At 31.6% G+C, this 11,945-nt stretch overlaps 1 protein-coding gene across 1 annotated transcript in view; it reads left to right on the top strand.

Moving 5' to 3' along the window:
* Window positions 1-9,680, top strand: part of LOC120199159 (2-oxoglutarate-Fe(II) type oxidoreductase hxnY-like) — a 44,926-nt gene extending 35,246 nt beyond the window's left edge. The window contains exons 6-12 of the mRNA XM_039200343.1: window positions 7,090-7,211; window positions 7,871-7,971; window positions 8,044-8,115; window positions 8,276-8,331; window positions 8,399-8,444; window positions 8,694-8,773; window positions 9,573-9,680. Of these exons, the coding sequence (XP_039056274.1) occupies window positions 7,090-7,211; window positions 7,871-7,971; window positions 8,044-8,115; window positions 8,276-8,331; window positions 8,399-8,444; window positions 8,694-8,773; window positions 9,573-9,636 (541 nt within the window). The 3' untranslated portion in view covers window positions 9,637-9,680. The remainder of the gene's footprint in view (window positions 1-7,089; window positions 7,212-7,870; window positions 7,972-8,043; window positions 8,116-8,275; window positions 8,332-8,398; window positions 8,445-8,693; window positions 8,774-9,572) is intronic.
* The last annotated feature ends 2,265 nt before the right edge of the window (window positions 9,681-11,945 follow it).

Here is an 11,945-nt window from a genome sequence, read left to right on the forward strand (position 1 = left end):
ATAATAACATGAATAATAAAAAAATGAATAAAATATCCATATAATAAATAAAGAGACTAATATAGATTTTTAAAAAACTCTTCCCCTCCTTTAACCGAAAATCAAATCGGTTTTTAAAAATAAGCCTCGGGGTAGATCTAGGTTCGAAACATCGAAACCCCACCCATTTTGGTCATCGGCGCAACCCATGTTTTGGGTTATTCGAACCAAATTTCAAGAAAAATAACGTGCACATTCAAAAGAAAGAAAAAAGAAAATGCTACCTTTTATTTCCTTTTCGAATCCTTTACAATAGCTTTGCCTTTGTATCTTCCCGTGCTTTCCTATGTGTTTTGTGTGTAAATCGTGTCCTACAATGGTGAGTTACAATGGCTATTTATAGTGCTTGTGGATCCTATCTTTAGGAGTTTAAATCATAAAATTCTATCCTATTTTTTGAATCCTAGCAAAATTCTATCATATCTTTAGGAGTTTGAATCCTAAAATTCTATCCTATTTTTAGGAGTTTGAATCCTAGTAGGACGAAAAATGTGTGTTGACAAAAGGTTTTAATATGGATCTTATCTGACAACTAGCCAGATGATTGACACATTAATATGTCTTCGGGTTTCCAACCACTTAGAGGAAGTGTCTGGATCCAAGAAACATGCCTAAATTTGCCACTTGAAAAAGAAAGCTCCTTGTAGTCAGTTGACCGTGCAGAATGTTTGATTTCAAAAGAGAAAATCCTTTTAACCAGAGAATTTAGCTAATCAATATTGTGAGTTGGGGTGATTCAATGGTGGTGCTAGAGTCTGAAACAAGAAATGAATTCAAGAAGCAATCAACAGAAGAAAGGTTTTCCCCTCCAAGGATTAAAAGCGTTAAATAATTGCATTATTGCATATATGTTAGGCATATGTAGGAGTATAACATTCATTTATTGCATTATAATAATTAAGCATTCTCAAGTTCTTGAAAGAAAGTCGAAGACCAACAGTCTTAAAAACTTCAAAGGGAAAGCAATATGTTCTAAATCCCAAGATTAAGGGATTTAAAAATCACAAACTTTCCATATCTGATCTACCCTGAAACACAGTGGAGAAGATCTATTTTTCTCAGATTTGATCTTCCATAAAGAATAGCGAAACAAATCAACCCCAATTCAATCTTCCTTGAATAGCAGTGAAGTGAATCAAAGTCTCTATATCTAATCTACGTGGTGGAGCATATCCCTTTTTTCAGATTTGATCTTCCCTGAAGAATAATAAAGCAAATCAACCTCGATTTAATCTTCTTGAAGAGAAGTGAAGTGAATCAAAGTCTCCAGATCTGATCTACCCTGGAACGCAGCGGAGCATATCCATTTTCCTCATATTTGATCTTCCTTGAAGAACAGTGAAACAAATCAACCCAGATTCAACCTTCCCTGAAGAGTAGCGAAGTGAATCAAAGTCTTTAGATCTGATCTACCCTGGAACACATCAAAGCATATACCTTTTAGCATATTTGATCCCCCTGAAGAGAAGTGAAACAAATCAATATCGATTTAACCTCCCTGAAATGGACTAACAATGTCGTGTTCGTACAGAGTTGGATGCGACCGAATGAAAATTTGTGTCTATTTGTCTTTGCTCTATCATTGTTCACACAATAATGAGCAAAGAGGGGCAGCTGTAGACATTTTTTTGCCTAAATATTTTTGTTATTATTATTATTATTACTTTTATTTTTTTATTTTTTTATTACATGCCTTACAAGCCTAAATTAGGACCAATTACAAGGGGCCAACCGACCCAAGCCATCACCCAAATAGTAGGCCCAAGCTCATTGAGATTAGGGTTTATTGAAAACCTAACTTTCTTAATCTCTTGTCACCATCGTCGTCACTAGAGCTCCTCTCAGTATCATCGCCAGAGCACTTATTACTGACGACATTTTTGTCGAAGTCATCCAATCACTCCATCTCGTCTACAACAATAAAAAATGGGGAAAAGTCAGTAAACCTATATCTACCTAGTACCAAAAAATATGGGACATTAAATGTCCTGATTTTCCTTACCCATCAAATATGAGCCTCACTAAATCTCACCAAAACAAAAACGTGGAAATATAACATGCAAGAGAGATTTTTAAAAGGGGGTTCAGTTGGAACAAGAAAAAGGGAAAAAATAAAAAGAGGAAAAACTAGAAAAAGAAGAAGGGAATTTTACCTCTTGGATTGGACCATCCTTGTTGTAACACCCATCTCCTGTATACCTTTATGTATACAAGATACATATGTCACATCACTTTTAAAATGGCTTCCCATTTGAAAATCCGTACAATTTTGTTTCATTTTATAAACCATTATAATTGACTTATAATTAAAACATGCATTAAACTTACATATACAATAAAAAGAGATGTTTCATATTTCACCATTTTACAGTAGTTTAATTCAAAAGCTTTTCAAAGTGTTTTTACTAAACCTATTACATATCAACTAAAATATATCAAAAACAGACAGGTATGTCATTCTGTTACTGATGAGGCGACTCTGACTTGATGTCTGATGATCTCATTACTCAGCTGGTATTACGCGTGAAATAAACACACGTTAAGTATTACTTAGTGAGGCATACTTAATCACAAGTAAAATTCTAAACACAAGTTATTTTATTACACATTACTAGTGCTAATATCATCATTTGTCAACCATTACTAAAATCTGTGTGGTTTGCATACTCATTAACAATATAAAAATTCATTTTCTTATTATGAATTTCTTATGTTTATACACATATATTTCCCATACGGAAATTCATACACCTAGTAGGAATTTCTTAACATGTTTGCACACAAAGTGCACAATACAGAAATTCATACACTTAGTATAATTTCTTAACATTTTAGCACACATAGTGTCCAATACGTAAATTCATACACTTGATATGAATTTCTTAACCTTTTAGCACACATAGTGCCCAATACGGAAATTCATACACTCAGTATGAATTTCTTAACATTTTAGCACACATAGTGCCCAATACGGAAATTCATACACTTAGTATGAATTTCTTAACATTTTAGCACACATAGTGCCCAATACGAAAATTCATACACTTAGTATGAATTTATTAACATTTTAGCACACATAGTGACCAATACGAAAATTCATATACTTAGTATGAATTTATTAACATTTTAGCACACATAGTTCCCAATACGGAAATTCATATAATTAATATGAATTTCTTAACATTTTAGCACACATAGTGCCCAATACGGAAATTCATACCCTTAGTATGAATTTCTTAACATTTTAGCACACTTAGTGCCATTTGGTAATCGCCATAAATGCATCAATAATTCCTACCACTATGACTATTATACCATATACGTACATAAATAAATGCAATCACCTAGCTCGCCTTGCATAGATATCCAAAATGAGAAGATGATTACTCCGAAACTTGGCCCTTGCCTTTTGCCTTACTCGACTCGGGCGCTTGATTTCAATCTAATATATATTCATCAAATACATGTATAATATAAATTGTTACTGTATTTCCTGACAATTGTAACTTAATCATTAATCTAAAGTACTTATTATTAACCTCTCTATAACAATATCAGCATAACTTAAAACTTCTGGTTCTTCACTATCGATGCCCTTACCATGGTATCGATACTACTATACTATAATACCGATACCCCTTCCGGTGTCGATACCAACTTTAGATTCGATGTTACCTGGTATCGATACCCTTACCATGGTATCGATACTACCATACTATGGTACCAATACCCTCATATGGTATCGATACCGTTTTTGTATTATGTTTCAAAATGGTTTCAAAATGGTATCGATACCTTCCCTTTGGTATTGATACTCCCCCTTCGGTATTGATACTCCCCATTCGGTATTGATACTCCCCATTCGGTATCGATACTGATTGAATCAATATCGATACTACTTAATTAATTCATCTCATTTTAGCCTATAGTATCGGTATTGTTCTATCAGTACCGATACCCATGCGCAGATTTTCCAGTTTTCTACATACCCAATTTTGGCCAATTTTCTTCTCATTTACCCCTAACAATACTATGTAACTCTTCTATAGTTAACCATACTAACTTTCCTTCATTTAGACATTTAAAACATCTAGTATCCCTCAATAGCATTTGATTCTAAGAATCACACCAAAATTTATAACTTGTTTTTACACTCATCCAATGCCTCTAATCTTTCATTTACCTCTTTGACAAGTCAAAACTACTACTAATCGTCAATAATTACCCATATACTAACATATAATAAAACCCATTTTATAAAATCTCCTTTATTTCCCTTATCTCATTGTTTTAATCTCATCTAAACCTTCATTAAGCTTCCATAATATACATGGCTTCAATAACCAACCAAAAATGAAGGAATAAACTAGTAAATTGAAAACTCACCTCTGAGCTACGAAAGAGCTTTGCTATGGGGAAAGAGGAAGAAGAAGGAAAAGAACTTTTTAGCAACCTAATTCCCTTTTCCCCTTATCTTTAATACCAATTTAAAATACACTTTAATTTCTATTTCATTTAAAATACTAAAATGCCCTCTTAATAATTCATTGTCACAATTTAGTCTAAACCGTTAATCCTAATCATTCTCATCTTTTATCATTTAATCAAATATATCCTCCTATTTTTAAATCCTTTCAATGAAGTCCTTAATTCAATATTTGGGGCATTACACTTGTGCCACTGGAGCAAAGCAAAGCTCGAAATCAAAGGTAGTTCTTAATTTTTGAGTTTGGTGTTTCTTGAAAAGGTATGAATGGTTGAGGGGGATATTAAGCTATTTTGTTTAAGATTTGAAAAGAGAGGCCTTAGGGTTAATAGGGATCACCGACTCCCTCGTCGAAGTTTGGAAAATGGGTGGCCTTCATCCTCTCCCTCTCGGTTAAGAAATAAAAAAGTGGAGAATTTGGGAGGGTATGTGATTTAGAAATAAAAAATGAAATTAGGGTTTCATCAAAACCCATAAAAGGTGTATTTAAGTTCCCTTCAAAATGATGTCGTATAAGGGTTAGGGTTTTTGTGTGTGTATAGTCAAACCATGTGAGGGGTCATCCTTGTTTTGAAAAAGTTATTTTCAATCACTAATCAGGGAGTTTTCAAGTTTATGTTTTGAGCTTTACATTTTTCTACGTTTACATTTTAGTCACTACGTGTTTAATAATTATGATTTAGAAGGAATTGTTGCCCATGAGCATCAGTTCATAAATTAATGCAATTTATTCATTATTACAAGATTTTTTATAGTTTTGAAATTTGTCCTTTTATTTTACGCACCTTATTTTTTAGTCCCTTGTGCTTTATTATTTCGGTTCTATATTTATTGTATATTTTGTGCTTAGTTTTACATGTTTATATTTTAGTCCTTGATGTTATGTTTGAGTTATTTATGTTTCCAGTACCCTATTTTGTGTTATTTGCATTGTTAATCCTTGATCATTACTGCTTTTGTTGTTATGGTCGTAAGGTTTTTTTTTATATCCTGGATATGATGGTTTTTTTTTGTTTAGTATATGTATGTATATTTTATTAGCGTATCAGTGATGTGTCAATATAGTTGTTTGCATAAATTCGGATTAATTATATATATAGAGAAATCATTTTAGTCCTTATATTTTTGTTATACATTTTTAAAGAGATTTTTAACTTTTTTTAATATTATAAATTAAATCTATTATACAATGTATTATACATATATTAGTTTATAAATCTTTTAGTATATATGTGTAAAATATATGTATATTATTTTGTTAATGTTCAATTGCTTTAACTATCACATATTTTTAGTATGTAATGCATATTATCTATCAATTTTGTCGTAAGGATATATATATATATATATATATATATATATATAGGAATTTTGTTTTGTAATCTATCTAAGTTGTCTTATGATGATACTAAAATATATGTGTATGTATTTTATAATTAACTACTGAATATTAATTAGTATATTATATTAGGTTAGTTATGAATATTGCAGTGTTATTTTGACTGTCTAAATATCATGTGTATATGTTTATACATATAACTCTAGGATTTATTTTAAACAATATGTATGATATACTCGTAAGCATCATCCTACTCGATTCAAATAATTGGACTACAAGGAATACCCTTTCATTTTAAGGTCATCGTAGAGTGAATGTCTTAACGTATAAGAAAGTCATTTATGATAATCTTATAATGAAAGTGTATCCCATCAAGCGAAAGCTAAAATTTGATCACACCTAAAATTTGGTAACGAGGGAAAAAAAATGTTCATCTATTCAAATTTGTCGAGAAAAGATCGTTAGAACTTATAAAAGGTCCGATCTTGATGTCTTTAAATAATCAAATATCCTTCTTCTCTCTAAAAGGATTGGTAATTTTAATTTTAATTTTAATGTGTTTTATTATCATTCATGAATTTGAATTAATATTGAATTTTTAGAATGAAATAGTAATATTTCTTTATTTCGATTGGAGTGAGAATTGACTGCTTTAAGGCATGAGAGGTATTTTCTTCTCAATATGAAATAATTAAATATCATTGTTTTTATCCTAAAATTCAAAAAACTATTATTTGAGGGGATCTTAAATTAAATTAAAATCGAACTTGTAAGAATCATTGCAATGACAACTAATTAATCGACTAGGTACCGATTTAAGACGCTATGGGGTGCTAATCCTTCCCCATGTGTAATCGACTGTTGAAATCAATTTTTGGTACGCATACCTTAAAATGTTGTTTTAATAATTTTTAAATTAAATTTTATTAAAATGACAACATTTTGGGTGCCCAATCACACCCTAATCAAAATTGGTGGTGACTCCTTGAACCATGTTTTATTTTGAAGGAAACTCCAAATTAATCAAGATGATATTTTTTTTAAATCACACCTAATTAAAAACTAAATTTGTTTTTTTTTTAAATATCATCGTTTCGACATATACTATGAGATTTGGCCGCCTTTTCCCATAGGACATTGTTCTACTGGCAGGAATATTTCAGAATACCAGCTTGTAGAATAGAATGATTTCAAGACTTAAATGGTGCTAGATTTGTTTCCTCAGGTCTGCTGGGACTAAATTACTTTCTTTAATTGCCATGTCCCTGAAGTTAGATGAAGATTTCTTTGAAAAACTTGGCGCCCTTAATGAACCATATGCATTCATTCGTTTATTACGTTATCCAGGTATGCTGCTACTACCTGGCTTGTTTATATTTGTTGAAGCCATTGATTGTTCTGAAGGTCTTATGGAGCACTTTCCACCTTGGCATAATGATAAAATTACCCCTGTGCACAAATGATCACTTTGTTTTTTTATTCTTTTTCTTAGAGTATTTTACCCTCCAACATTTTAATTTTTGGTCAAAACAAACCCTTTTGGATGGAAATCGTTTATTGACTAATGATCAACATATGTTACTGACATGCATTTTCACACTCGATCAATTGTTGATGTGGCATGTGCCATGTCATCCCAAAGTGATAACATTGCATGTGCCATGTAAGCAATTGAACACGTGTGGAGATGCCATGTCAATAATATGTATTGACCATTAGTGAACTAATGATTTCCCTCAAACATGGACTGTTTTGACAAAAAATTGAAACGTTTAGGGTTAAAATGTTCTAGAAAAATAATTTGGGACAAAGTGATCATTTGTGGAAACGTTGGGGGTAAGTTTTTCATTATGCCTTCTCCTTTTCTTCCTTAATCTTGTTTGCATTACACTTCTATCTAAATCTTTCCATTTGAGTGAAGACTGGATAGATAGAAAAGATGATTAGAAGTTCAGAGCCATAAAACCTTAAAAGTATCACAATATTCCTTTTAATTTTGCTGTTAGGGGACTTGGATTCTTCTAGTGAAGAAATATATGGTGCTTCTGCTCATTCAGATTATGGAATGATCACTCTTTTGATGACAGATGGTGTTACGGGGCTTCAGGTGCGTTCCTTGTTATGCAGACCTTACATTTTGTATTTCAACCGAACCTCGGTTTCACCTTTGTGAAAGCAGGTTTGCAGAGAGAAATCCGAGCAACCACTGGTTTGGGAGGATGTGCCAAGCATGACTGGGCGAGTACTATTAGTGACGGCTGATTGTTCATGTAATCATTTAAACAAAAGTACTGGTTTACGGTGCTTAGTTTCCTACATTTCAATCTGGTCCCAAAGAAAAAAGGAATGGTGCACAACATAGTTATTGCCTTTATCAAATCGGCCTCTGAACATTGGATCGGAACTTGTAGGGCATTCGTTTCAATATTGGGGACATGATGGAGAGGTGGACAAATTGTTTGTTCAGGTACTTCCGCTTCAGCTGTCTGTTATCTTCTTTGTATCTCCTCTAATTCTGTGACATGCATTTGCAGGTCAACACTGCATAGAGTGCTGCCACCGAGACAAGAACGCTACTCTGTAATGATTCACCCTTTCCAGTTTAAGCAGATGGTTTGACATCATATTTTCTGGAAAGTTCACTTATGTTAGGAACAGTTTGTTGAATGTCCTTTCAAATTTCGTGAATCGACCGTGTTATCTGTTCATATCTGATTATTTGACAGGGGCCAGAAGATTGAAATATCATCACCAGTCATTGGTTGATTCTATCCCTCTTCATTTGAGGAAGGCCTTTCTCTTTTATGATTATTTTTGTAAACATTTCAGGTGGCATTCTTCTTGGATCCAAGCAAAGACTGTATTGTGGGATGTTTGGAAAGCTGTTGCAGTGAGGCTTGCCCACCAAGGTATTTATTCAACCGCCACTTTCAATGTTTATGATTCTTTTTTTTCTCGAAAGATCAATGTTTATGATTCGATTATAATTTAAACAGACTATTGAATGGAACATTTACCAGTTCAGCTCAATTATTATTTATGAGCCCATCTTAACTGAAATCACAAAAGAGGTTGTCATCTGTTGAAGAAATTTTAAAAAAAATTACGCTGATAAAATAGTAACTTTAGCCCATATTCTTTTTTCTTGAACACATCAATCCCCAACATTTCATTTTGGGTCAAACCACGTCATAGAAATTGTAATTCTTTTAAATAATTATAAATAATATTTCTATTAAATTATTTACAACCAATCAAAAAGCGGTGGTAAATAATTTAATAGAAATATTATTTATAATTATTTTTTAAAAAAAATTGTTGATGTGGTAGACTATCACGTCAGTACTTTTTATGACGTGTACATGCCACTTCAACATGTTCGTCTACATATTTTCGCCAAGTCAATTTCGGGCATTGACCATTAGTGACTGACAACTTGTATCCATAGAGGAGCTCTTTTTGACCTAAAATGAATCTTTGGGATTTAATGTGCTCCAAAACGAAAGAATGAGTAAAAGTGATTATTTTGTCCAGTGTTAGGGGTACTCTTTTTTATACTATGTCTTTGTTAAAATTCAACTGGAAGACAAATAAGACCTACCATCTCTTGTTCTTTTATATTTCAAGATATGGATAGCTTAGGCTCGGCCGTGCGTGTGACACCGTTATGTTTAAATTTTCTATATATTTTTTTATGTTTTCATTCAGATTTCCACCCATGAAATCCACGGACTACCTGGAAGAGCGCCTTAGACTTGCATATGGTTTGTAGTTGAAGATATGTATATATATTTCAAGCTCACTTCTGCTAAAGAAATTCCAATCAATACTTGCTTCGATTGTTTCATGTAAAGATATATTGTAATGTAATAAACAGAGAGATAGGGGTGGAAAATAGAAGAAACAGAAGAAGAATATATCTTGGTTGGCTCGTTTCATGTAAATATTGTGGTACCACCTTCACTGCAATTTGAGTTAAGTATGTATGGGTAAAATGGGATTTGACAAAGCCTAAGAATCTTGGTATTGTGGGCATAAGTTAAAGACAATTATGAAGGTTGGATAACGTTGGTTAAATTTAAAAGAATAAAACATAAACGTGCTTCTAATCGAGTCATTAAACAAGTTTATTCATGAACATAAACGAACGAGTTGATAAACGAATTTGTTTGTGAACGTAAATGAATCGAGCATACTTCTATTTACATTCGTTTGTTTATTAAATAAACATAAAAAATATTGTTACTCATTTATTTAACTTAACATACGATTCATTCATTCAAACTCCGAAGACAGTGATAATTCTTAGTAATATCCTCTGTATCAGTGGTGCCCTAGTGGCCACTTCAATAACCACACCTTTAGAATTGGCATCCTCATTTTCAGTGTAGATTTCAGCAATAACATACGTCCTAACATTTAATGTACGGTCTGAGAATCTTACATAATTCAGAGTTGTCACATTTAGAATTCAGAAAAGAAACAGAATCAATTAAAAAAATTTATAACCCTTTAATCATTCGAAATTTTGAATAAGTTTCTATATAAATAACACAAAATTTAGTATGTAAATTAATCAAATTTCAAATCATTGGTTTTTTAAAATAAATTTTATCATCCAATGACCTTTTGTAAAACCTTGAGAGTTTTAGCAAATTAGAGATTTTCAAAATGGTAAAATTACACGGGTGACCACTCAACTATAGTTAAAAATCATTTTAACTATCGATATTTTAATTTGATCAAATAGATCATTTAACTATTTAAATGATTTAATCAAGCGTTGGCTATTAACTTTTAACGGTAGAAGTGATGTGGCAAATTAAAATCTTGGTATATTGCATATTTGGCTGTTATCTATCTAATTGAAGGATATTTTCATACTTATTTATTTAATTCAATTTATATTTCCTTCACTAAGGTGTATTAAGTGAGAAAACAAGTATTGAAACAAAAGCACCTGGTGAGAATCGATCCTTAGTCAAGGAAGCGGAAATGCACATGCCTGAACCATCGCGCCATACACATCATTGGTTCCACTATACTTATTTATTTTATTTATTAATTATAATCAATAGTTATAAATAATATTAGGAATTGTTTCTTCCGTTAACTATAACTTTTATAAATTACATGAAAAGTCTACATTTTGGAAATTACAATAATAACCCATATTTTTTACAGATTAAAATAAAAAGTATCCAAAATTGTCTATGTATGGCTTCGCAGCTTGCATAAGTTAAATCTTCTCCTTCTCCCACACTTTAGTCGCCTTGAATCTATCTGCACTCTCAATCTTGTCTTCATTATCTAGTTGATAACCTAAAGAACGTGAGAAATAAATAGGAAATTGTCCAACGCTAACACAAAGGAAAACCTCACTATGAGAACCTCCACCTCATTCGTTATTCATTAAAACCATTATTCCAATTCCTCATATTTTCATTTCAATGATTTTATCAAAATATAATACATAGTGTAGCAATTAATAGTATCTTGTAAAACTATCGAAAACAGAATATTCTATTGATAGAATATCTAAATTTCTAATTCAAGATATCAGAGATTAAGTTTCAATAACATCAAAATTACTTGTAATAGAGATGCATTCTTGTACAATTAAATTGTATGTGAATATGTATGAAAGACACCGAGAAATGAACATTTGAAACCACAACAGAATCATATACTTGTAAAAGAATGAGCAAACAAAATATTCAAGCATATTTTAGTGTTTTGGTTCAAGAGAGACCGGATTCCAACAGTAATTGGTTAAAAATAGGGCTTGATATTGTTGATCTTTACAACATACTAATAAAAAACCAAGAAAAGATGTACAATCTCAAACATAATCCTCGTGTTTGTACTATATATTTGTTGTAAAATGTAATCTTACAAACCAAATATGATAATGTCGTAGGTTTTGGTGAAGGGCAGATTATGAGATTATATTATCAGAACTCTTATCTTTTTTAAAAAATATTTGTTTCCAGGAATGAAAAAAATGATTCCAAAGATTTTTAAAATGTTTATGAAACTAAAAAAAAAACTAATTATATTAAAACTAAATACATGTCTATA

The sequence above is a fragment of the Hibiscus syriacus genome, unplaced genomic scaffold, assembly GCF_006381635.1.
Source record: "Hibiscus syriacus cultivar Baekdansim isolate YM2019G1 unplaced genomic scaffold, ASM638163v2 tig00005377_pilon, whole genome shotgun sequence".
NCBI lineage: Eukaryota > Viridiplantae > Streptophyta > Magnoliopsida > Malvales > Malvaceae > Hibiscus > Hibiscus syriacus.